The sequence below is a fragment of the Panthera uncia genome, assembly GCF_023721935.1.
Source record: "Panthera uncia isolate 11264 chromosome A1 unlocalized genomic scaffold, Puncia_PCG_1.0 HiC_scaffold_17, whole genome shotgun sequence".
Lineage (NCBI taxonomy): Eukaryota > Metazoa > Chordata > Mammalia > Carnivora > Felidae > Panthera > Panthera uncia.
In genome coordinates, this window is record NW_026057577.1 from 37,896,634 (window position 1) to 37,922,717 (window position 26,084).

The 26,084-nt window shown below is 48.2% G+C and overlaps 1 protein-coding gene across 1 annotated transcript; it reads left to right on the plus strand.

Moving 5' to 3' along the window:
- Window positions 1-8,061: 8,061 nt before the first annotated feature.
- Window positions 8,062-10,688, plus strand: POU4F3 (POU class 4 homeobox 3). Its single transcript, XM_049648836.1, has 2 exons — window positions 8,062-8,181; window positions 8,499-10,688. The coding sequence occupies exons 1-2, from the start codon at window positions 8,062-8,064 to the stop codon at window positions 9,393-9,395; spliced, it is 1,017 nt and encodes a 338-aa protein (XP_049504793.1). The 3' UTR covers window positions 9,396-10,688.
- The last annotated feature ends 15,396 nt before the right edge of the window (window positions 10,689-26,084 follow it).

Below are 26,084 nucleotides of genomic sequence, written 5' to 3' on the forward strand. Positions count from 1 at the left end.
TGTAAGGTGTGGCGGCCACAGAGAGTGCCAAAACCATCAATATTTCACAGCCTTAATTAAAGTAAGCCGAGAGCTGTCAGCCTCTTGCAACTGGCTTCCTTTTCCAAAACAAAACAACCGCCTGGCATCTTGAACAGGGGCCGCAGCAGAAAGGGGACTTTGGCTAGAGCTGGGTAAGGGAGGGAGGGAGCCCGGGATTTCACAGACCAAGACTTCCCGGAGTTATAAACCCGCCAGGACACTGGAGTAAATTCCCTGGTGCTGGCCTTGGGACCTGGGACCGGAAAAGGGAAAGAGGGTCGCCTCTTGAGCTCCCTTTGACAACTCTTGTAGGGGACTGGAAGTGGGGCAGTAGGGAAGTGCAGTCTGCAGACTTCAGGGCTGCGTACCCTAGTCCAAAATGAATGAGCTCGGGACCCAGCAGAAGCTTCACAGACAGTGGGGGGCGAGGGTGGGGAGGGTCTGGAGCAGTCTCTCTGCGGCCCACTTCCCCGTGCCCGTCCCACGTGCCCAGGCCCGCGCCGCCATCCAGCCTGGCGGGCAGGGGAGCCCGGAGCCCTGCGATTTATACATCTATTAATTACCTCCAGCCTGGAAGAACTGCCTATAAATACAGTGGCACTTTAGATAAAACTTTCATGCAGCTATTTAGATCCTTTAAAATATAAATGATTTCCTCTAAATTTTTTATCATAAATCAGGGCATGGAGCTAGGCGACAAGACGCCGATTTCCCCCCTGATGGGAGCAGAGCCTTTGCTTGTTTTCCCTTTTTCTTTTTCTTTGCTACTTTTCTTCTCCTTCTCCTCCTCCTCCTTCCCCTTCTTCTTCCTTTTAATTTACAGAGGTTGGTTAGTGGCTCTGCTTCTCTTTGCTGTGTGGGGTGGGGGGTGGGGGGAGGGAACAAGTTGCGGGAAGTTTCACCCCCTTTCCTGGATGGAGGCTGCCTGGTGTCTGTGGGAAAGCTCAGCAGACCTGAGTTCAGATCCTATCCCTGCCACTTGCTCCCGGTGGTGCTACCAGGAACACAACTTCTCTGAGCCTCAGCAGTCCTGTAGGCAAAACATAGGTAACAATAGCACCTACATCATAGACAGGGTAGATGTTAGGATGAACTGACATGATGCACACAGCCAGGCAGACAGAGTAGGAGCTCAGGAAGACAATGAGCTGTACATTGGCAGACAAGTTACTTCACCTTTCTGAACCTCAGTTTCCTCATCTATAAAGAAAAGGTGGAAAGATAATTCACTTTGAGGGAGTTATTATAAGGAATGAAAAAGACAACAGCCAGATTCTAAGTTTCTTGAGCCAGTGACCACATAAACCTTGTTTATCATTGCATCCCTAGACCTAGCAAGTGTCCAGCTCAGAAGAAGCGCTTGGCAAGCATGTGATGGCTACACAAAACAACAGTGTTTTCTGCTTTGAACTTGGTTTCCATTTATGGTGATGGATTTGACCTCTACCCTCTTTCCAAGATTCCTGCTTAGAACCTTGACTTATCCACATTGAAAGGGCCTGTGGATCTAGTCTTGAGTAACCAGAGGCCCAGAGCTCATGAGTAACTTGTCCGGGGTGACACAGCAAGTTAGCTATGTATCCATGTTTGAATCCAGACCTTTCCCCTTGCTGCTTCTTCACAATCAAGCTGACTGGGTAAGAGAAATGGCCTAATCCTTTGGCCACAGAAGAGCTAACAACCAACTGAGTGACATGGGGATTGACTTTATGACTTTGAACTCTAGGATGCCTATGAACTGGGGAAGAGAAAGTCAAAACCAGTCTTTGTGGGCCAGGAATAGGACCACGTGATGATTGAGTCCAGATTCTTGAGAACAAGCAGAGAGATGGCCATGCTACTGATGGCATAGATATTCTAAAGTCTTGAGCTCAAAGATGATGACACAGCAGGACCTATTTGGTGGCAGTGGTGGTGGGGGGTAGAGTATGAAAAAGTCACGCACTGACGTAGGAAGTTGTTAGGAAGAGTCTCCTGGAGAATGGCGTGTCAAATCCAAACTACTGACTGATTTTCCTTGAAGCAGTAGACTAAACCCAGAAAATGTGGGGTCTCTCTCATCCATTCTGGACCACTGCAACCCCATTCCTATACGGCTGCAGGAAGTAGACCTCCAATCCTATCACCACCCTGCTTAAAAGCTCCAGTGCCCCCCCGCCATGGTTCAAAACCCAATTCCCCTGCACCATCTGGTGCCTGCCTTTGACTCTGTCCTTTCCCACTTTTGCGATCTCCTTACTACACTCCAACTACCCTCGACGTCTGCTTGTTCCTGAACACGCCATTCTTACTCCCACATCAGGTGTTCACACTTGCTGTTTCTCTTGTCTTCCGTTTTATGCTTCAAGCCTTCACTCAAAGGTGACTCTTTTGCTTTCTGTCCAGGCAGTCTCTATTCCTGTATTTTCTCTGGTTTATCTTCTCTGCAGCAGTTATCCGGACTCCAGGCTGTCTTGTTTGATGCTCACTTGCTGCTGAAGTATCAGCTCCATGGGGGGAGGGGCCCTGGGGAGGGTGGGGTCTGCCTTGTTTGTAGCTGAATTCCTATCTGCTAACATCATGAGGGCCACAGAGTAGATGCTCAATAAATGTATTTGGTGAAAGAATGCATGATGGACAAGGGCTCTAGGACATCCCTCGCTTGGTCCCCTCATTTTTCAGATGAGGAAACTGAGGCCATAAGGAGTCAGAGACCTGCCAGCCGTACTGCCGGAGAGTCAGAACTCAGTCGGCAGGGGACGCCAGGGCAGGGGAGGGCTGGCGCGTGGCGACAACCCCTCAGGGGTGGTGGGCCTGGGGCTCCTGAGTCCCTCTGGGCATCTCAGATCTTCAGAGCCCCACGTAGACAATGTGAGGTGAGCGGCCGCAGCAGCTGTGCAGGCGGCAGGTACATGTGAGAAGTTTGTGAGAGGAGCTGAGAGAAAGGGAGAGGAAGGCGGGAGGCTGCGAACACCTGGCCGGGCAGCCCCGCCAGCTGCCTGCCCGAGATGGCATCTCGAGTTCGGGCAGTCCTATCGGGCTATCTCCCATTCCACCCCTCCTCCCTGTCCTCCCCTTCTCTCCGAAGTGGAGCTTGGCCAGGGATGGAGGTGGGAACTGGTAGCCACTGGCTTCTGGAAGCGGCCTCTGCCAGAAGCAAGCCTGGAGCGGGGCCAGCCTCTGAGCCTCTGGAATAGAGGCCACCTCGCCTTCTGGGAGAGAAGTAAAGCCTGCTCTTCCTCCCAGTCTCAGCCTCTGGGCTTGGGGGATGGGGTGGGGTGGAGATTCTGGTGCCAGCCCAAGACCTTCATTAAAAGCAGGTTCAGAAGTTAGAAAAACCTGGGCTCTAATGCCCACCCTACCATGCTTCAATGTGTGGCTTGGGGGAAAAAAATCAGTCTCGCTGTGCCTCAGTTTTCTCATCTGGGAAATGGAGATAATAATATAATGTCAAAGTCTTGATGTGGAGATTCAGTTATAATTCTTTTCTAAAGCACATAACCCAGAGCCTGGCAGTCCATAACTGGTTTTTCTTGTTATTACCATCATCCTACTGCCAAAATCATAGGGGAGATATTATTCATGCATTCATTCATTCAATGCACATTGTTATATTAAGCTCCTATATGGTACCTGCCCTGTAGACATAGGCAGTGGAGACACAGGGACAATAAGACCCATCCTCAAAGAAGTCCCAGGGTCCTTCAAGGAGCTGAGGCAATGAAACATTGTGTTCTTACCAAGACATAATAGAGGAGGACACAAAAGACTCAAAGAAGAAAAATTTATCTCTTGGAGTCTTAGTGAAACTTAAACTTAAATAATTATTTTAGGGTCTGAAAAAAATAATGTCAAGTAACAAGTTTTCACATCAAGGTTTTCAAGTTGAGAGTCCCAGGTCACCCGCTGGCAAATCATAAATGTCTATTAAGAAGCACCTCAGGTGTGCCTGGATGGCTCAGTCAGCTAAGTGTCTGACTTGATTTTATCATGATATTATGTTTTGTGGGTTCGAAACTGCGCCCTGCTCTCCCCGCTCCCCTGCAGTCTCCTGTCCCCCTCCCTCATGCCCCCCCCCCACCGAGGGACTCTGCACTGATAGTACAGGGAACCTGCTTGGGATTTTCCTTCTCTCTTTCTTCCTCTGCCCCTCCCCCCCCCAAAAAAAAGAGGCACTTCACTCCCATGGGTAGCATCTCTGCATGTCGTCATCTTAGGATGTTTTGTTTTAAGAGGCTGCAGATTCCTGCATGATTCCTGCTGATGCTAAAGTTGAAAACCACTGGCCCATAGGAAAATGCCCCTGCCCCTCTGCCCTAGCTTCCCTACAGGGCTAGTCCTTCCGGAGGGACAGAGTGCTTTGTGTTCTGATTTAGAGTTACATGTGGCAATTTTATGTCCCCACTAGAGTCTGAGCTCTCCAAGCAGTGTGCTCTATGCCTACAGAACGTATCACAAGATCCAGCCATCAGTAGGTATCCTGAAATGACCATGGAATGAAGAAAGTGTCCCCATTAGTGTCACTCACATAAATGCCCATGTGGTCCCTACTTGGACCCTCAGACAGATTTCGTGTGGCCTTTATGTGGGGTGTGTGCATGGAGAGGGGGGAGGGATGTGCATGTGCTTTTTAATTGTAATTTAATGCCACAGGGGTGAGGATGGGGCATTTGGTCTCCGCTTTATGTCAGTCCCAGTCTTCCCTGTTATATACCCAACTGATCTGCTTTACTGGACTTGCTCCTGACAGAACTGAAGCTTGAAAATCCTATAAAGTATACAGTGTTCATAGTTCTTCTCGTTCTTTTCTCTGTGGTCTTTACCTCATCTCCTCTCTCTCCAGGGCCTTCTCAGAAAGACTGCTCCCTAAGGATGGGTGTCACCTTACTGCTGGCTGCATAGACCTGTCAGTGGACCTTCACTGAAGGGAAGGATGAGAAAAATCCAAAGAACACAGGTTGCCTGATGCAAGAGTGGCTTTTGATTTGTGGTCCTAATGCCTGGGGATGCTAGGACAGAGGCTGGTGAACTGAAGGCCAGCACGGAGGCCTAAGGAGGTCAGTTACTCTTGCTCTGGCTCTGACCCTTGCCTGACCTCGACCAACCCTGGCAAGTGTCTCCCAGCCCCTGAGGGGACAAAGCAGAGAAGGATGGATGTGGATGGGCCTTTCCTTCTGTTTCTAGGGGTTCAGCTTCTTAGACAATTAGGGTATGATTAGGTGATTGTGGGTCTCAGGGCACCATGGGGTCAGGCAAGTTCCAAAATCTTCTCCCTAGAGGATTCAGCCTCCCTTCTTTTCCTTCCCTGCTTTCCATTTGCCTTCCTGCATTGGGCAGAAAATGAGAATGAGTGGTCCTAAATGTTGGTGAAGTGATGAAATAATGCTGCGTTCAGCTTCTGGGAAGTTAAGGTCCTAGGAAAGAAGCTCTTGACTCATTTAAAATGTGTTTCATTTAAGTTAACCAGAATGGTACTGTTTGGCTGGAGCTGGAAGTTCCTACCATCTAGTCCAGCCCTCTTCTTGTGGGTAAACTGAGGCCTGGCCAGGGTCACACAAAGCCCAATATTAGAATGCTGTCTAAGAGCCAGCTGTCTTAAGGCCCACAGTTCTGGTGTGTATTCCGTATTTCAAGAATTCCACCAGACTTGCTCTGTGTCTTGTGCGTGAATCTACATCTTCTCCACTGCAGTGCAAGTTTATAGTCAATTTCCTGCAGTGGATTTTAGACTGGTGACTCTGTGAGGGCAGGGATGGAGTCTGATTCACATCTGTGGCCCAGCCCTCTGTGTGGAGTCTGGCACAAAGCAGGTGTTGAACGAAGGAAGGACAGCAGGGAACCAGATTGCACCTTTAGATCAGTCATTCTCCAGGGAGATTATTTAAGCCACCCCGGCTCCCAAATGCTTTAGCTTTAAGTGTTGAGGGAAGAAGAAGAGAGCAACAAACATTTATTTCATGATTTCACTGTGCCAAGCAGCATGCTGAAAGCTTATCTCAGTGCACTGCTCGCAACAGTTAGTGGAGGGGAAACTATTTCATGTATGATGAAAGTTCAGTCCAACAATGTTTGAGGTGGCTCATGGCCTCTAAGTCAGCAAGAGGCAGAGATGCATGTTGAATCTGAGGGCAAGGCTGCACCCAAACATTAGGTTGTGAGGTTTGCCTAGCACTAGATATGGTGCTCAATGCTTTCCTTTCTATTCTAGTTTGAAAACACCTTCACCAGAACCCAAGAAGGCAAACAGGAGTGCAGTTGCCGTTTTACAGACAAGGAAACCAAGGCTCAAGAGAGGTTTAGTGGGAGGGCAGCCCTTGGCCTCAGGCCCCTGGGCTCAGTCCTCCTCCCCGGTTACAGGTTACAGAACGGTTACAGGACGCACAGGACCCATGCAAGGGGGCTGTCTGTAATGCGGAGAAGAGGGATTGGCAGGATCCGAAGGTGGGGAGCCCAGATCTAGGCAGGATTTGCTCTTAGGCCAAAGGTGACCCCTCCACACCCAACCGCCGTGTTCACATTCTGAGAGACCCGGCCCGCATACGCGGGCGCGCAAGGCCCAGCCCTCTGGCTGGGGAGACTTCTGAAACTCGAAGGTCGCTCCCCGGCGGTGGCGGCGTCCGAGGTGAGGTGGGCTCAGCTGGGCGCGCAGGTCTCGGCTCCGAAGCCCGGAGGGCGGCGCTGCGGCGCGGTCCCAGGATTCCCTATCCATTATTCACGATGTTTACTAGCGCGGGCAAAGGAGAGGACACCAGGGGGAAGGAGAGGGGATCAGAGCGAGGCGGGGGCGGAGCAATACTAACCCTGGGGCACTTCAGGTCCCAAAACTTCGGGAGGAAAAGTGCGAAATGATGAAGAGCTGGGAAGTCAGATGTGGCGCTCGGCACACAGTAGGCCATCCGTAAATATTCGTGGAATGGATAACGGAACGAGTGAGCCAAGGGCTCTGTTCCCAACTAGCTCTGTTGTCTCGGGCGAGTCACTTAACCCCCTCGTTTTCCTCACCTGGAAAGCAGAATAACAGTATCTACTCCGCAGAGTGTGCGGATACCATGAACTGAGTCTCTAAATAGCCTACCACCTATTAGGAGCTCAAAAATGGTAGCTATTGTTCTGGCGAATGGGGCTTGTGAGGTTTGGCAGCCCAGTGGAAGTGCACTGACTGACTCCCAAGGCCGGTGGGCAGTTCTGAACTGTTACTATTCTAAACAGAACTCATTAAGCTTCCTTCCACTGACGGGTTGGGCAAAGGGAGAGGGGGCCAAGTTGTCTTTCTCTAGCGAAGACCAGAACTGCCAGCGTTGGGAGGAAGCCGCTGGTCTCCAAGACCCGGCAGACATTTATTTCCCCCATTTCCACCCCGCCGGGCGATTGGGGTCACCTGGGGCTCATTCTGGCAGCCCCTCACCCTCCCTGGAGCCCGTCTGGGCGCTTGGAGGCGCCTCTTTGCTGAGCCGCGGGGCCGGACTCTGGTGGACAGCTCGGGCGTGGGGCCAGGAGCGCCCTGGAAATGGGCAGTTTGGCGGCAGCGAGGCCGACAAGGAGTGTGTGTGTGTGTGTGTGTGTGTATAGAAGGGTCAGTTTCCTGGACCCACTCAGGCCGTGGCTGCCCTTCGATCTGGACAGTGCGAGTTGGGACAGGACGGAGAGGTTTGAGACTTTGGGGGAAACTAGTCCACCAAGAAGAAACAGTCCGGAAGGTCTGCCGGCCTGGAGCCAGGCGGGGCGGGGCAGGCCCGGAGAGGCCAGGCCCGACCGGGGTATAAATGCTGTGGCGGGGGCGGCTGTGGCGGGCGCACAGACGCGCGCCTAGAGCTGCTGCCTGGCCTCGCCTCCCGGGCCGCCCCTGCGAGTCCCGGGCGCGTGAGCACGCCTGCGCGCGCCCGGGCCCTTCCTGGCAGGCTGCTTGTAAGATGAGTGAAGAAGCAGGTGGGGGAGAGGGGAGGCAGCGAGCGAGAGGGCGAGGGGAGCGCGGGCGCTGAGCGGCGCTCACTTGGAGCGCGGCGAGCGAGCGAGACGAGCCTGATCCATGTCCCTCGCTGCCTCCCTGCCAGGCGCGCGAAGATGATGGCCATGAACGCCAAGCAGCCTTTCGGCATGCATCCGGTGCTTCAAGAACCCAAATTCTCCAGCCTGCACTCCGGTTCCGAGGCCATGCGCCGAGTCTGTCTCCCAGCCCCGCAGGTACGTACTGGAGCATAATTACCGCTCTAAGGCACATTTTTTGACAGGCACTAGCTTCATGTTTTTTTCATGTCGCCCAGAACAATCGCCGCTGTCTGAACCCCTCTCCTTGTCTCCCCCGCGCTCTCTCCCGGCGCGCTCTCTCTCTCATTCATGTCTCTCTGATCCACACGTCTGTTCCAGCAAAGCCTCTGTCTCCGTATTAATTTTTATGACCTGGGCTTTGAGGAGAGGCATCTCGGTTGCTTGAAAATGTGTTTTAATCCTGAGTTGACAGTATTCCCCACTGACCGTGCTGTGCGCCTTCTCGCTTGCAGCTGCAGGGTAATATATTTGGAAGCTTTGATGAGAGCCTGCTGGCACGCGCCGAAGCTCTGGCGGCGGTGGATATCGTCTCCCACGGCAAGAACCATCCGTTCAAGCCCGACGCCACCTATCATACCATGAGCAGCGTGCCCTGCACGTCCACTTCGTCCACCGTGCCCATATCCCACCCGGCCGCGCTCACCTCACACCCACACCACGCCGTGCACCAGGGCCTCGAGGGCGACCTGCTAGAGCACATCTCTCCCACGCTGAGCGTGAGCGGTTTGGGCGCCCCCGAGCACTCGGTGATGCCGGCGCAGATCCACCCGCATCACCTGGGCGCCATGGGCCACCTGCACCAGGCCATGGGCATGAGTCACCCACACGCCGTGGCGCCTCACACCGCCATGCCCGCGTGCCTCAGCGACGTGGAGTCGGACCCGCGAGAGCTCGAGGCCTTCGCCGAGCGCTTCAAGCAACGGCGCATCAAGCTGGGAGTGACCCAGGCGGACGTGGGTGCGGCTCTAGCCAACCTCAAGATCCCCGGCGTAGGCTCGCTCAGCCAGAGCACCATTTGCAGGTTCGAGTCTCTCACTCTCTCCCACAACAACATGATCGCGCTCAAGCCGGTGCTCCAGGCCTGGCTGGAGGAAGCCGAGGCCGCCTATCGAGAAAAAAACAGCAAGCCAGAGCTCTTCAACGGCAGTGAGCGGAAGCGCAAACGCACGTCCATCGCAGCGCCGGAGAAGCGCTCGCTCGAGGCCTACTTCGCTATCCAGCCGCGGCCCTCATCCGAGAAGATCGCGGCCATTGCTGAGAAACTGGACCTTAAAAAGAACGTGGTGAGGGTCTGGTTTTGCAACCAGAGACAGAAACAGAAACGAATGAAGTACTCGGCGGTCCACTGACTGCGGCGGGGCGCGGCGTCCGGGGCCGGGGCCAGGGCCGGGAGAGCGGAGTGTATGCCACCCCCCAGGGTGTGTGTGTAGGGGGAACGGTTATGGGGAACTCCAAGACGTTTCCTGGCAGGTCAGGCTGTCTCCCCCGAAGCCACAGACTTTCCCCTTTATCCTACCTGGTTGCCTCCCGGACTTCTCTTTCTCTTCTTTCCTTTCCATTCCCACCTGAAAAGTTATGGCGCTAAGAAAAAAATTCCTGAAGGGCAGGCCCCAAGTGGCAGGCGCTGTCCGTGGTGCTGAAAAATCTCCCTCGCGCGCTGGACTGCGAAACCACAGGGCAGGAGCCCCAATGCAGGGGACAGTGAACTGGCCCCGACCACACTACTCCGGGGTGAAGGCGCCACTTTGCTAAGCGTGATTAGACAAAGGTGAAGGGATGGGAAGGCAGTGATAAACACTAATACAAAGTCTAACTGGGGCACAAACATGTACTGGAGATTTATTTAGAGTATATAAAATACTGTATGTTTCCAAAGGATAGCCTTATACTCCTTTCCTCTCCTAAATTCTATCCATCTCATCCTTTGGTTTGCTGTAAGTTCTCTAAGGTAGCACGGACTAGGTTCAGGGAAAGTGTGCGTGAAGTTGCGAGGTCCCAGCTGTTCTCTGCGGTAAGTCGGGCTCCCTAAAAGATGGGCTCAATTTTGGCGACTGAAAATGCCGGGATCTCAAAGCTGGTTGCAAGCAACAGCCGGCAACTGCTCTAGCGCATCCTCCAAGATCTGATGGTGTTTGAGGGGGTGATTACTGCCTGCTGGAGGGGTGGGATTGGTAGTGTTCCAGTCGGACTGAGGACTCTCTGCCCCCAGCTCGCTCCTGCAGCCAGATTTCCAGCGCAGCATAGAGGTGGCTTTTCGAAACTAATTGTAACTTCTCTGAATCATATGCAAGTCTTTCCAACACATCTAACCTCATTGCGATTTTATTATTGTTGTTGTTGTTAGCATTGTTATTGGCTATTATTTATTTAACTCTGCTTCTTTCCATCCCCCTTACATGGGTGTCTCCTGGTGGAGGTTCACTTGTGATTTGGAGCGGAAAGAGGAGCCAGACTGCTGGCCTGGACCCTTCTCACCGCCATCCCTCTGGTCCCACCACATTTTATCTTTCGTTGCTTCATGTAATTCGCGTGTTGCTGTGTGACCTTGGTTTTGTTCTCCAAATAGATACAAATAAAATATTAAGTTTTCTTCTCTATTTACCCCTTGAATTAACTCCTAAAATAAATGCTTTATTTTTCAACCCGAATCACAGTGCTTTTCTTTCTCAGAGGCTAAGGAGTACTAGTCTTGGAAAGGATTTAAAAGTGAGGACCCATAAGGGCTGGGTTCTCGCTTCTGGCAGGCCAGTGTCTGGCCATCTCTCCCCTCTTCCACACAGCTGCACCTTGTCACTCAGATCTCCTCTAGGGAGAGCTGGCCGTTCTTCTCTGGACCTCAGGGTTACAAGGCACTTCCCTCCACACTTCCCTGCATGTGAATCTATCAGCCTCTGTTCGGTCAACTAGACTCAGATCCACCGCAAACTTTGAAGCCTGACTGATGAGAGTAGGAGCGCCTAGTACTTGCACTCATTGGCTGAATGATCCTGAAGCCAGTTTCTTACCTTCTCTAAGGCTCGGACTGCTCTGCTCGCCTGCAGGATTAAGATGTTAATATTTACCTCACAAAGTTATTGTCAAGATTAAATAAGATTGTTTATTTGAGGCATTTGGTAGCGCTTGGTGCTCAAGATGAAACATTATTTTAAAAGATTCAAGTGGCCTGGCAGGAAGTGGGTGGATAGAAGCAAAGAGGGAGGAAAGTGCTCTTTCCTGGGACAGAGTCCGTTGGGGCCCCTTCGGGGTCATTTCAGAAATTCATTTAAAATTGTCACCCAAGAGCTTACTCAATTCATGGTCTATCTCATCTTCTCTATGAGGAAGGAGGTGCTAAATGGTACATCTGCTGTCAAGATCCTAGCCTAGTGCCCTGCGCACAGTAGGTGCTCAAAAGATGGCCATTCCCTTTTCTTTCACCCCCTCTAAAAGGGGGAAGAAACCTTTTTATTTGAGAGCCACAGGAACACCTTCATGATTTAAAAATTAATGTTCCAAGTCAGGGAGTCGTCTGCACATTTCCCCTCTGTGTCTTCAAAGGGGTCTGGGTCATCGACTCCCGGCCGAAATTCGGAGCAGAGCGGGTCTCCCCTCCGCGCGGTGCACTCCCTCTGCGGCAAAAACAAACCTAGGGATCGCCCCCAGCCCCTGGACCTCAGTCCCTCGCCCCCACCAAGCGCAACAACCCCAGCGATGCCTCCACCTCCTTCTCCATCGGGTGTCCTTTAATAATAAATGCCCTTATGCCATTACATTATATTGTGGGTTTTGAAAATTTAAAATACGGCTGATGCAATATTAATTGCCTATAGTGGTATAAAACACAGGGCCGGAGCCCAGCCGGGCTGCAGAGGAGGCGGCCGTGAGCGTCCCGCGCCGAAGTGAAGCGCTCCAGACAGACGCGCCTTTGCGGGCTGCGAGATTTCCTGCAGGTAAGAGACTTCAGCTTTTCTGGTCCGGGAAAGAACCCGATATCCGCCGCCTCCATCTCCTTTCTGAAAAGTTCCCTGCTGAGATTATATATATATATATATATTAACCTCAAAAGTTTGGAAGACTTTTTTTTTTGGAGAGGGCGGAATGAGCAGCCCGAAAATAAGATCTGCGCTATTACTGGACTGGCTGGGTTGTGAGTCGCACGCTCACCTCTGCGCCTGGTCCGCTTCAGGCGCCGGGACTGTCCAAGCGTACCGGTATTTCGACCAATTTGCACCTGCGGGCGGGAGCTGCGGCCCGGTCCACGACGCGCCCCACCCTCTCCCACCCACTGAGTGCGCCGGGTCGGCGCCGCTGCCTCTCTCCTTGGGCTCTCTCAGGAAGCAACGGGAGCTGTGGTTTCTCCGGAATTGTGCAGTCGCCTCTGCCCCTCCTCTGGGGCGGAGGCACAGTGCTCTCAAGAGTGGAGGGTGGGTAGGTACCAGCCGGTTTGGGGTTCACATAGGCCTGGTTTGCATCCTGGTGTGCCATTTCCTAACCGTGTGACCTTGGGCAAGTCACATCACCCCTGGAAGCCTCTCTCCATGGCTGCAAAACCACAAACATAATTTTTAAAGAGTAACTGAAAAACACTCCGGAGCAGATTTTCCTTTGCAAAATACTGCCAATTTGCAACATTCACTGTGCCCGCCCAGCTGGGAGTTTCTTTACACCAGGCCAAGAGAAAGGAAGGCCAACGTTCAGGGCTGTTTGTATGGAAAGGTGCACTGGGTCTTTCAAGGTGGGATTTTGAGAGTCATCTGAGGACTAGGGAAAGGCTTCTAGGCACATGGCTGTCTGGAATTAGGATGTGACCCCTGAATGAACCATGCATACAAAGGCCCACATGGGTGAAGCCTTGATGGGCAGATCATGCATGTGGGAATCCTGGGCTCCTGGGTCTGGGCTGTGTCATCTCTGGCCAGGAGCTTCCTTTCTCTGTGCCTAATATTTACCAGTTTTATTCACTGTTTTATACCCACTGCCCAGCTCAGGATCTGGCCCAGAGTGGCAGACGATAGGTATCTGTCAAATGAATGGATGAATGAATGAATGAATGAGGCTTTGGTTTTGTAAACTGAAAGGATCCTTTCCAGCCCAATCCTTTCTAGATTCTGGGGACTGTAGAGGAAAACAGAGACCATCAAGTAGAGACAAGGGAGTGAGGTCAGGGTCAAGGTGGTGATCTGCATCTCCAGAGTCCATTCAAAGGTGGCCAGTTTCCTTCATACTTAAATTAGAAGAAGCCTTGCCTCACTCTGTGTTTATCATGGGTACAGAAGGGGTCCTCTGTGACATGGGCCCTCAGAACCTAGAGGGGGAATCAGGGAGGAGGATCAGGAGGTGACCTCTGCCCTGCTGAATGTGCCTGACACTTTCTTGGCCCTTCAGCCTGGTTTATTTTACTTTCCTGCTGAGATGGTAACAACTGTGGCACTGGGGTGGACAGACTTGGGGTGGGATACCTACTCCATCTCTTAGACCCTTTAACTTCCTGAGCCCCAGTGCCCTCATACATAAAATAGGAAAAAAGGCTATCTTTCAGATTGCTGTGATGAGTATCACACAAGGCCAGGGCCCGACACATAATAGGCATTAACGGGATATTTAATCTTTTTCAAACATAACTTATACTCAGACAAGTGAGAGTTGGCGTTCCAGGGACAAAATAGGGGCTTGGCATCGGCCGGGATAAACATTTTCCCTCTCTGCGCCACAGAGGGAAACTGCTCTATACCACGCTCTTCCCTCCACTGCTCTATACCACGAGAGCAGTAACAGGGACTACCAGCTCCCGATGTGGTTGTTAGTGGTAAACCAGAAAGGGTAGAAGTAATGTCTTTGCAAACGGTGTGTCCCAGGCACAGAAGGCACGATGTAATTCGCTCTCCTGGAGTCCACCCTGAGAATCCGAGTTCCCACTGAGAAACTTGACCCTAATTTCGGCTGCTTGAACGCCCAACTCCGGCTGCTTGAACTCGAGCAGAATCCTTGAACTCCTTTGCAGAATCCTGGCATGCATCAACCTTTTGATTGTTGGGAAACTCAGCACAGCCTTCCCTCCCAAGGGGCGGGCTCCAGTAGGCAGAGGAGGCGGGGGTCGGGGGATGGTGGGGTCTCTGACTCGTTCTCCCGGGCCCAGCTCCCACCTCTGGGCTAGGCGTCAGAGTGCGTCAGCCTTAGGGCGCCCTCTTTTTTTACCGAAGGAGAGACTGAGGCCCAGACTGGGGCGGAGGCTCCTTCTACCTTAGTTTGTTCTTTTCCCCAGACACCCTATCTTACTACCCTGTTTTATTTTTTTCTTAGTCCTTATCATTCCCTGTTAGCACCCTGTTTATTTATTTAACAGTAAATGAGCTTTGGGGCAAGTACCACCTCCATAACCCGCCTCCTGGAACCCTGCGCAGAGCCTCCCAGAGAGTGCGCGCTTCACTAACGTTTGTTGGAAAAGTGAATAATAATATCTAACATGTATTAAGGGCTTCCTGTATGTCAGGTAGTGTTCCAAGCTCGTAATGAGCATTAACGTATTAATCCTTAAACAACACAAGTAGGTACCATTTTAAACCCCATTTTACAGATGAGAACTTGGAGGCACAGAGTGTTTATGTAACCTGCCCGGGACAAGTCGTTATATGGCAATTCGGTGGAGAGATCTGGCCAAACACCTGCTTCTTAGCTTCACTGGTCCCCTAGTGAGACCCAGCCGCGTCAGGGGGCAGGGAAGGAGCGGCCGCCTGGATTAGAAGTGGAGCAGGCGCGTCAGGTTTGGCGGAAGGCGCGGAGGGAGCAGAGGGGGCCGTGGCATAAGCCGACGAAGCCCGCCGTCCTCGCCGGGTTTTGGAGCCCTCCACTCGCGCTCCATCTGCGGGTCTCTCCCTCGCGATTTTGCGCCGCCTCCCATGTCTCGGTCACTATCGGTGTCCGTGTGTTTGCCTGTCTCCCCCGCAACCCGCTCTTAGCTTCCCTTCACCCTCGCGGGCGCCAAAGCCTGACCCCAAAGCGCGGGAGCGACTTGGCTGCGTCCTCTCAGCGCGCAGAAAGCCCCTTTCCCCTCTTTCGTCTCTTCCGCCGAGCTGCGGGAGCCTCCTGCGGTAACCCCGTCCCGGCGGGCGGAAGGAGCCAGAGAGGACCCCGGCAGACGATTTAGCCTCGCCTCTTCGATCGCTCTTTTCCGAGCAGGTCAGGTTTCCCTCCACCCCCCGACGGCGCTTCCGCACTCGCTCTGCTCCCAGGACTCCCAGGCGGGGTCAGGGTTCGCCCCGCTCCTCCCCTCGCCTCCGGAGGGGGCTTCCTCTACGCGGCTTTCCGGCCTGGGGAGCCCCCCGGCGTGCGAGAGGGGCGTTGCAAAGAGACGGGAGGGCGGCCAGGCCCAGGCTCCTCCTGGGGAGTCCTCCCCACCCGTTGTTTTCTGTCTCCAGCGCGTGGAGGACTTGTCTCCGTGAGACGTCGGTTCTCTGCCTTTTCATTCAGCCCAGCACTGCCCAGCCTGGCACTGGAGGCAAACTGGCACCGAAACAGCACTGTCTCTCTCTGAGTTTGAGTTTTAGGAATTCACACACACACAAAATCCTAGTGTTCATCTTGGGATAATCAAATTTTGCTGGACTTCTTTATACATTTTTAGGATTGATACTGTTTTTACTGTGAATTATCTAGGGAGGGAGCATCACGGTAGTTTCAAGAGGTCTCTGGACGAATCCCACCTCCATTACCATATCTCTTTTTCCTCCACTCACAGGCCCTCTACCCATCCTGAGCGCGCGCGCGCGCGCGCGCGCACACACACACACACACACCAGCCCAGCTCCAAAACCTCACCATTCCTTCCTGTGACAGAGCCTCCCAGTGCCTGGGGCCTTGCTAGGCAGCTCACCTCTTGGCAGATATAGTTAATGTCCAGCCCTCATAAATCAAGACCATAAAAAGCTTACTTTCATATGCACTCAATTTCTACCAAACCTAAACTAATTGCATAAATTCCTTTAGGCCACTCAGGGCTGCTCTCTGGGTTGGGATCTGATCAATTAGTCATTAGGCACTCCATTAGCTGGGGTTTAAGCTGCCTCATATAAATGTCTCCTGTCAATTTGCTTGTAATTGAATGAATAAAAAAGGGTACAATTATTAGCACAGAGGATCAGAATAAGGAGACGTCAATTTTATTGAAATATTCTAAAAATGTCTTAATCTAACAACAACAACAACAACAACAACAACAACAATTGAAGGCATTTAGACACCAGCCACTCCAAGAGTCTCTGTCCATGTTAAGGAAAGGTCTGGTCTGAGACACAGTAACCTGAGTATATATCTATGCTCTGCAACCCCCCCGCCCCCCACTCCCCAGAAACTAGTCTTTTCCACCCTTAGGGCCTTAGTTTCTTTACCTGTACAATGAGTAGGTTGGGGTGATTCTTTTTAAAATTATTTTTATATTTTGTCAGAGTAATTCATGCATTTAGTTTAAAATTGAACACAGTATGACAATTTGACCAATCCCCAACCTCAGCCGTGTTTAGAGATTTCTTTTGGAAGCCAATTACGTGACTAAATAGTATGATTTTGATACTATTTTTCTCTTTTTAAAATTCAGAGTTTATGTCTTCATGTTTTGATTAAAGAATACACAATTCAAATTCAAAAGAACTAGAAGATTTGCAGTGAAAAGTCTTTCTCCCATCCTTGACACAAGTTACCCAATTTCCTTTGTTGTCAAATAACATTATCAATTTCTTGTGTACACTCTAGAGACGTTTTATTAGCTGTCATATTTTGGCTTGTCGTTTTTGATCATGGTGCATTAATTTCTTGCTATGGTATCAGAGAACTAGAAATGATAATAATCTTGAATAATCTTTTCATACCAAGAAACCTAGGAAATATACAAAATCAATATTTAAAAAATATGAACTGAGTGGGCAGTTGAAAATTCTGATTTTTTTTTGACCAAAAATTAATTTGGAGATGCAGACTCCATCATGTATAAAAACTGTCTACTTGCAAACATAAAGAGTGTTTATAGATTGGTTTACATTCTACCACACCTCCTTCCAAATAGAATTTAAAGCAGCCTATCTGTAATTACTATGGAATCAGTAGTAATTTTTGGCATTTCTATGGAATCAGAGCTCATTTTTGCATCAAGAAGAATTTTTCTTTGGTGGACACAGCAATGATGGAACTGGGAAAGACCTTGGTGACATCATTGAATAATCTGCCTAGGGTTGGGAATTGAACACCAGACTGGGGAAATTGCAGCTGAGCCCCTGTATGTGAGGAAATTGCAAACCTCAAAGCATAAATTCTGTCTCTGACAGAAATTCAAGGTGATGATCCTGATTGATGGATGATATACAGGAGACATTGTTCTGGGGGCGGGATTGATTTGTACTGAGTCCTGCATACTCTCTCAATAAATTCCTCTTGTAGTGAAAACCATGGGTTGAAAGAGTTAACTAGGAGAACCAGAGTCACCTCTGTCAGCATACAGGCCACATGGTGCAGTGGGAAAGAACCTGAAATGTACACAGAAAGGTCTGAGTTCCAGGCCTTACTCTGTTCTTTGTGATCTTGGCAACTCTATTCACTTTCCAGTGCCTCAGTTTCTCCAACTCTAATGTAGAGAATTGAATTAGATAATAGTTCAATTCTGGAGAGGATTCATGGACTCCTTTAAGAAGCTGAGGAAGTCTATTTCCAAAGGTCTGAGTTCCAGGCCTTACTCTGTTCTTTGTGATCTTGGCAACTCTATTCACTTTTCAGTGCCTCAGTTTCTCCAACTCTAATGTAGAGAATTGAATTAGATAATAGTTCAATTCTGGAGAGGATTCATGGACTCCTTTAAGAAGCTGAGGAAGTCTATTTCCTTAACTCAGAAAAAGGTACATCTGTACACTCAAAATTTTGGCTAACTTCTTGAATATTAACCATGTATCTGCTAGCACCCATGAGTTTATGAGTTCCAGGTTAAGACCCCCTAGAGGAGGTCATCTAAAGACTCCTCTTCATATGACCATCTGAGTGTATGCTCAAATACCCATAGGCACTGAAACCAGCTTAGCAAACTGGGAAGAACTTTACTGAAGGTAAAAATAAAGTGTCAATTAGAGTATGAGCCAATTGTCAATAAAGACTCCAAATGGCTTCGGCAAAATTATTTTTCAGATCAATAATCAGTCTCCCAAGAGACAATGTAGTGGAGTGAAAAAAAAAAAAAAGCACCACATTAGGGGTCAAAATCTAGTGTTGTTGTTTTTTTAAATCAGTTTGCCAACACGTAGAATTGAGATTTTGAGCTGGGGACTTCCCTGCTCTGACCCCCTCTTTTCTTTTTTTTTTTTTTTTTAATTTTTTTTTCAACGTTTTTTATTTATTTTTGGGACAGAGAGAGACAGAGCATGAACGGGGGAGGGGCAGAGAGAGAGGGAGACACAGAATCGGAAACAGGCTCCAGGCTCCGAGCCATCAGCCCAGAGCCTGACGCGGGGCTCGAACTCACGGACCGCGAGATTGTGACCTGGCTGAAGTCGGACGCTCAACCAACTGCGCCACCCAGGCGCCCCTGACCCCCTCTTTTCTTACGGGTGAAATGAGAGAGTCTGGCCAGATAATTTCTGAAGCTTCCAGTTGTGACGTTATATGAGCTTCCATGTGTGTAGACATTGACATGTCTTACATTAAAAAATTTTTTTAATGTTTATTTATTTTTGAGAGAGAGAGAGAAAGAGAGAGAGAATGTGAGCAGGGGAGGGACAGAGAGAGAGAGAGAGACAGAGTCAGAAGCAGGCTCCAAGCTCTGAGCTGTCAGCACAGAGCCCGACATGGGGCTCGAACTCATGAACTGTGAGATCATGACCTGAGCCGAATTCGGAGGCTTAAATGACTGAGCCACCCAGGTGTCCCTTGCGTGGGTGTGTCTTACATTTAACATTTGTTTTGGCTTATTTTAATTTTCTAATTTGTTTTCAAAATGATAGCTGTACAATCAAAGTAGAACTGGAAGGAGAGGCTACCAAGTGTGATGTTTGCTGGGTTCCCAGCATTGAGGCTTCTAAAACCGTGTGGCAGAAACACAACCCCACCTCCTAATGAAAAAATAAAAACACCAACAGTTTGTAAGTTTAAAAATTAAAGGCAGATTGGGGGGGTTGTAGGAGGCAGAATGAAATGAAAACATTTTGTTAGACTAAAGAGTCCTGGCTCAGCCAAGCCAGTTCAACAGCAGGTCTGGGGAGCTCCAGCCCAGGAGATTGTAGAAGGACTAGGGGTTGTTATGGGCTGGGCAGGGTAGTACCTGTTCCCCAAGCCCATTCCAGCTCTGGCTGGAATCCACAGATAAGAGAATGCTGACTAGAGCTCCTGTTCTCAGCTCTCAGCTCTTCATTTTTCTCTTCCCACCCCCGTGACTTGGGTCAATGCTTGCTGCTGTGAGCTCGCTCAGCCTTTGAGGGTCTGTTTTACTGGTAACATGGTTCAGGTAAAATGATTAGAGCATTGGCCACCTTCCACTCTTCTGTCTCCAGCTTCATGAGGTGTCTCCTGTCCTATAGTTTGTTTTGCCCCAGTTTTATTGAGAGATAATTGACAAATAACATTGCATAACCTTAAGGTGTGCAACTAAGTGATTTCTTATATGTAGATACTGAAAATGATCACGGTAGTAAGATTAGTTAGCACCCATCACTTTACATAGTTGCCATTTTTTCCCTCATGGTGAGAACTTTTAAGGTCTACACTCTAATCTACTTTCAATATATAATATAGTTTTGTTAACTATAGTCATCAAGTTGGACATTACGTTCTCAACACTTATTTATTTTATAACTGGAACTTTGAAACTTTTGACAACCTTCGCCTAATTCCTACATTCTATAGTTTTTAGTTCCTGAGTTTATCTCTGATGGTACTGTAATATTGGTCATGGCTTTGGATAGGATGGCCCTATGATTTCTAGTGCTATTAGGTCATTCAGGGGGAGGGTCTGTATTTCTTGACTGTCACAGTAGGGTTTTTCCATCACGAGAAGAGTTTTAACTATCTATTTAAATGCTTTGTATTATCTATGTTAGACACATGAAATCCTAGAATGTGAAGCAAAGAGAGTTCATAGAGATCCTCTGGCTGGAGAACATCATGCTGTATTTCTAGGGGCTCTTGAATCTATATTTTTCACAATCTCTCCGTGGGACTCTGCCTCTGCCTACTTACACAGATAGGAAGATGTTTCATACACCTTTTTCTCCCTGCCAAAGTGCCCCACCCCTGGAGTTCGGGTATATAGCCTTAAACACAAAATTGCTTTCAATACATTTTTCGTTACAGACAGTATAAAATTTACCATCCATTTCACAACACATCTGTGACTGTTTTGCCCTCCCCACCATCGCAATGTTACTTTACTTAAGGAATAAGTTGGGGCAGCACCAGAACCTTTGGTACAACCACACCCTGCACAGTTACAGGTGGTTCATAAGAACAAGGAGCTTAGATTGCCAGTAAATTCTAGTGCAATCTCTTTTATTATAGGGCAAAAACGAGACCTAAAAGCAAAGCAGTAGGTATATAGTAAAATAACAGTAAAACAAGCGACAGCTTCGATGATCACTTTAGAACAGCAACATTTAACACATTTTGAAATTAAGTCTATGAATGAGCTATTCTTTATTATTATCCTCCCAACCATACCCCTCCCCCAAAGGTGAAGGGAGGAAAGCAGGAAATTTAAAGGTACAGAGTGTTCCTATCTTAAAAGTACTGCTCTGTCTAAGATGTTTTACAAACCTAGGTGAAGTACATATATCATAACCCATATTTTAAAAATGAGGTGTCTGAAAGGTAAAACAACTTGTCCAAAGTCATACAACTATAAATCATAGAACCTAGGAGTTCAATCCAGAGTTTTCTGCCTCTAGGGCTGTACTCTTCCCACTATGCCATGCTTGCTCCTGTGGACTTACATTTTTCGAGATGATATCTGAGGGACTTTTATGTGAAAGAAGCTTGTTCTATGGGCCCCGAAGGGGTGTAATTAGATAAGAAATGAAAATCATGGTAAGAAAAATTTAGTTTCTTGTAAGAAGAGGGCTCTGGTAGTCAATATGGGCGAAGGAGTGGGCTGTGCTGTGAGTCCCTGCTCTGGAGCATTCAAGCAGAGATGTTAGTGAGTGATGCTGGGGAGTGGTGTAGATGGTGGGTTTCAGCATCAGCTGTTCGGTTGAATGAGGTCATGTCCCCTTCCAAGCTGAGAGCTACTGTTGCTCTGGATGTTTGTTAAGTCTTAGATACCTCCAGTGAAAAATATAAAGGACTATCTCCTCTAAAAAATGTACAACTTCCTTAAAGAGGCTTGGAAAATAAATATTATCTTAATATTTTTATTCTTGAATTTGCCTTTTAGAATACTAAAATATATACTTGAAGCCAATAATAATAAAAACATTACACTTGGCTCCTTGACCAACTTACCATATTAGAAGAACTTAGGGTCTGGGCGCCTGGGTGACTCAGTTGCTTAAGCATTCGACTTTTGATTTCAGCTCAGGTCATGATCTCATGATCTCATGGTTTGTGAGTTCAAGCTCGGCTTGGGATTCTCTTTTTGTAATCTCTCTCTCTGCCCCTTCTTCATGTGTGCTCTCTCTCTCAAAATAAATAAATAAACTTAAAAAAAAGAAGAACTCAGGTTATTGAGGCTCACTAAAGTCTTTGAGGAAAATGGGAGCTGTCACTGAAAAATGTTTTTGTAGAGTAGGGAGTAGATTGGGGGCCTTGAGTGCCTTTTTCCACTGCCATCGCTTTATCTTCTCTCTCATCTTTTCCTTCTTTTTTTTTAATTTGCTTTGAGACAGAGAGAGAGAGAAGGAGAGAGAGACAGAGAGAGAGAGAGAACAAGCTGGGGAGAGGCAGAGAGAGAGAGAGAGAAAGAGAGAGAATCCCAAGTAGGCTTCACACTGCCTGCATGGAGCCTGATGAGGGGCTTGAACTCATGAACCATGAGATCATGACCTGAGCTGAAGTCTAGAGTTGGATGCTTAACTGAGTGAGGCACCCAGGTGCCCCACGTATTTTCCTTCTTAAAAAAAAAAAAAAAAAAGCTTCTTTTGTTCCTTCAGTTCTTTCCCTGTCTCCTTTTCTTTTCCCTATCACAGTGTCAAAGTGCTTGGGAGGACTGGTTACTGTTTTTAAGTTTCTCATTTGGACCCTTGAGTGTTCCAGAGGCAGCAGGCTATGAGGCTAAATATGCCGCAAGCCAGGGCTCAATTGCCAAAAGGCAGACTAAACATGTGAAGGGAAGGGGCGCCTGGGTGGCTCAGTCAGTTAAGCCTCTGACTTTGGCTCAGTTCATGATCTTGCGTTCTGTGAGTTTGAGCCCTATGTCAGGCTCTGTGCTGACAGCTTAGAGCCTGGAGCCTGCTTTTGATTCTGTGTCTCCTTCTCTCTCTGCCCCTCCACCTCTCATGTTCTGTCTCTGTCTCTCCTTCTCTCTCAAAAATAAGTAAACATTTAAAAATTTTAAAAGAACATGTGAAGGGAAGACATACCAAAATAAGAAAGAATGTTTTGGAAGACTTCAACTTTTGATATTTTAAAAAAGCATCCTTACGGTCAAGTTCAGAATTGTGTTAGACTTCCTGAGGTAGTGATTTTAACTTCATACAGGGAAAGGGTAACAAAGCATTAAGTGTTTAAAAGCTTCTCAAGATCTTCCTTTGACCCAACACAAAATAAATACAATTATAAGACTAATTATGAATACCCTGAACTGTGACTTTTTTTTTCATTCCCTAGCACAGTTTGACCAAAAAACTGAAGAAATGTAGAGTGTCTTCTAATTTCTGTGTGTATGCCTGGCTTCATGAGAAATAGCTGAGGTCTAGAAATATAATGGATTCATTGAACAGATATGTGTTATGTTATTACTATGTGACAGGTCCTGCTTAAGGTGCCGGGGACTGAGCAGGGAACTTGGGACTCTCTCCCTGTGCTCAAGGAGCTTACACGCAAATTGGAGACTAGCGATATCTCATTCCTGGGACTCCGGACCAAACTGTTAAGTATTAACCAAGTTAACCCGACCTTTACCTGTCTGTAGTGTTTGGGAGCCGGTCCCAACCTTTCTGAGTATCTCCGTTCACATAGTATATAATATATGAATACTGTTCTCCTCCTTTCTCACCCCTGTCTGGAGAGAAAAGTCACAGAAATTGAAACGAAGAGATAAACAATAACCCCCAAAGCCTAGTGACTTAACATCAGTTGGCACCAAATTATGGAACTCAACCATGATTTTTTTTTTTTTTCAAAAAATGACAAGAGGAAGTAACAATCGGCTGGAGAGGATGGTGTGTCCTGGCAATCACAGTTGGCCACTACACTGTTGGAGCCGCTTCCTTTGTCTCCCTCTGGGCCACTGATTGCATGGATTCACATTTCATATAGCCTTCCTCTATGTCCGTGATGCACTGAGATGGACACATCTTCTCCAGAACAGACCAACTAACGATTTCTATGCAGCTGGACTCTTCAGAGTTTAAGCCCAGTTAAAATGATTACACAGGGTGGGGGGAGCATAAGAAGAGCTGCTTTTTTTTTTTTTTCTGAGAGAGGAGAGGTTTGATGGCAACAAGGCAACACTGATTACATTCTAGGATAGTCAGAAACTAGGTTGGTTAGAAATTAGGTAATGCTTGTGTTACTCCCAGGAATCAGAGCAAGATTCCTTTTCTTTCAAACTTCTTTTTAAAATGAAAGTTGTATGTGGGGCACCTGCGTGGCTCAGTTGGTTGAGCATCAGACTCTTGACTTTGGCGCAGTGCTGTTGTCACGGTTCGTGGGATCCAGCCCTGCACTGGGCTCTTCGCTGACAGTGTGGAGGCTGGTTGGGATTCTCCGTCTCCCTCTCTCTCTCTCTGCCCCTCCCTTGCTTGCTCACTGTGTCTCAAAATAAATAAGTAAACTTTAAAAAAAAAGCTGTATGTGTCCATAATTTCAAAGTTCAAATAATTTAGCAAGGTGGCTAAATTGAAGGGGCAGCTTCCTTGAAGATTCTCTAATGCTAGTTTCTTGCTTTTCCTCTTTGGATTGGTTAATTCCCAGAGAAAAATCTCCGTTTCCTGTTTTAAGCATGTATGTCTGGCTGTTCACATTCACGGTTCTGAGTGACAGAAAAGGAATGTGATTTTCAACATTTAGAATGTAAAACTGTATATAATTCCTCTGTTTTCAATGTAGTTTCCCACCCTTAACTGTGGTCGGTGTCCCCCAAAACCCCACGTACACTTTTCTAGTGAATAAACTGCCAGCGTTCTGCCAAGTTTGGGTCAGACAGTTGCCCACCTGCACCAAGTGGTTGAGGTAGGTCTGAGTCCTCATCTGAAGGTCTAACTACTTTGTAAACACGCTCTCGGCCAAGTCACCTGTTTGCAGCCGCCTCTTAACTCCAACCTCCAGAGATAGGAGGTACTGCCACTTTGCAAGTCTCAGGAATTTGCTATGCCTTTGGGGTTGCTTCTCAGCATTTCCCCCTGCTGACTTAGGATTCAGCTTTCGTGTGTCTACTATCATTTACCTCTTACTTGCTGTCCAGTTTCCAAAAAACATTTTTTGGTAATTGTCTTTTTTTTTTTAAATTCTCTTTGTCCCTGTAGGCTTAGGCTTTAAATATCCTTTAATTATCATTTTACAATTAGGTTCTGGGAGAAAGGGAGCTGATGTATGTGTTCGGTCTCCTACTCTAATTGGAAGTCTCCAGAGCGGGGATTCTGAACGAACGCCTGAGGAATTCCTGGAAGAGTCATGGATGTACTTTGAAGGGCGTCTTTGTATAACCCCCCTGAAACTTTATGCAAAATTAAGTGTCTTTCTATGTATATTCCCACCATTATTAAGTCTATAGGTTTTATCAAATTGTCAAAGTGATCTGTCCTCAAAATCTCAGTATTGTCTCTCCAGAGGCCAAGTTTATGTTACATTGTGAAGAAAGTGGCATAAGCTTAAAGATCCTCAAATTTGGGAAATAGTAGACCAGCCCAAACTTTCCAGCCCTGCTAATAGATGAAGATTCAATCACTGGGACTGAACAGCCCTTGAAGACCAGTTCATTCCTATTCATTGTGCCACATCTTTCTTGTCTGGGGCCCAAGAACCATGCAGCAGGCCTGAGGAGAGAGCACTCACGTGTTTGAAATTACAGGTGGAAAGTAAGTGATGAAACCTTTGAGACGATCCTTGCAGACCAACAGATCCAAATGTCAGAAGGGCAAGTAGATGAGAACAGTGAGCCACATGTCGGTGGCAGAGTGGTGCAGAATTGCGGGGAACCGGAGGGCCTGTTGTCGCCCTAAAAGGGGCAGAAGTTACCCAGCATCAACCCGTGACTGCTGTGTGGGGAAATGAAACCAAGGTAAGCAAATCTTGTGATTTTTTTTCAAGAGACCCTGGAAATCTAAATTTCTACCATATGATACCTACTTGCCTTTCCTTCCTTAAAATAAAAGTTAAAACAACAACAACAACAACCAAGTAGGCTAAACTACACACATATGCAGGCCAGATTGAACTCACAGACCACCAATTAGTGATACCTCATTTGCTCCAGTCTTCTTCTGCATTCTTGGAGCCCGTGGCCCAGAATGAGGATGCTTCCATGTCAGCGTTGCCCAAGAGAAGGGCCCAAGAGATTGGGTTTTGGATCTCACAGGGCGGCTGTGAGTCCTTCCTGTATAAAAGGGTGGAAATTGGTGACATTGGAGTGCATATGAGAGAGAGAGAGAGAGAGAGAGAGAGAGAGAGAGAGAGAAAGGGAGGCAGAGTATATGAGGAAGGAAGGGAAGACTCTGGTGAAGAGATAAGATGAAGGGACAGTGTTGGCTTAGGCTCCAATAGCTATACTTCTCAGGGTTTGATTAAAAAGTTGTACAAAATTGGGGGGAAATGAGGGTTGGGTAGGCAACACTGCTGAGTACTTTTAAGATATTTTAGAAATGTCCAATGCTGTCCAATAAAACTTTTTATAATTATGAAAATATTTTCTATATCTGCACTGTCCAATATGGTAGCCAGTA

Bases quoted from the DNA above. Each gene is read 5' to 3' on its own strand.
- POU4F3 (XM_049648836.1), top strand. From the start codon at position 8,062: ATGATGGCCATGAACGCCAAGCAGCCTTTCGGCATGCATCCGGTGCTT. The intron at 8,182-8,498 runs GTACGTACTGGA...TCTCGCTTGCAG, and splicing joins TCTGTCTCCCAGCCCCGCAG to CTGCAGGGTAATATATTTGG.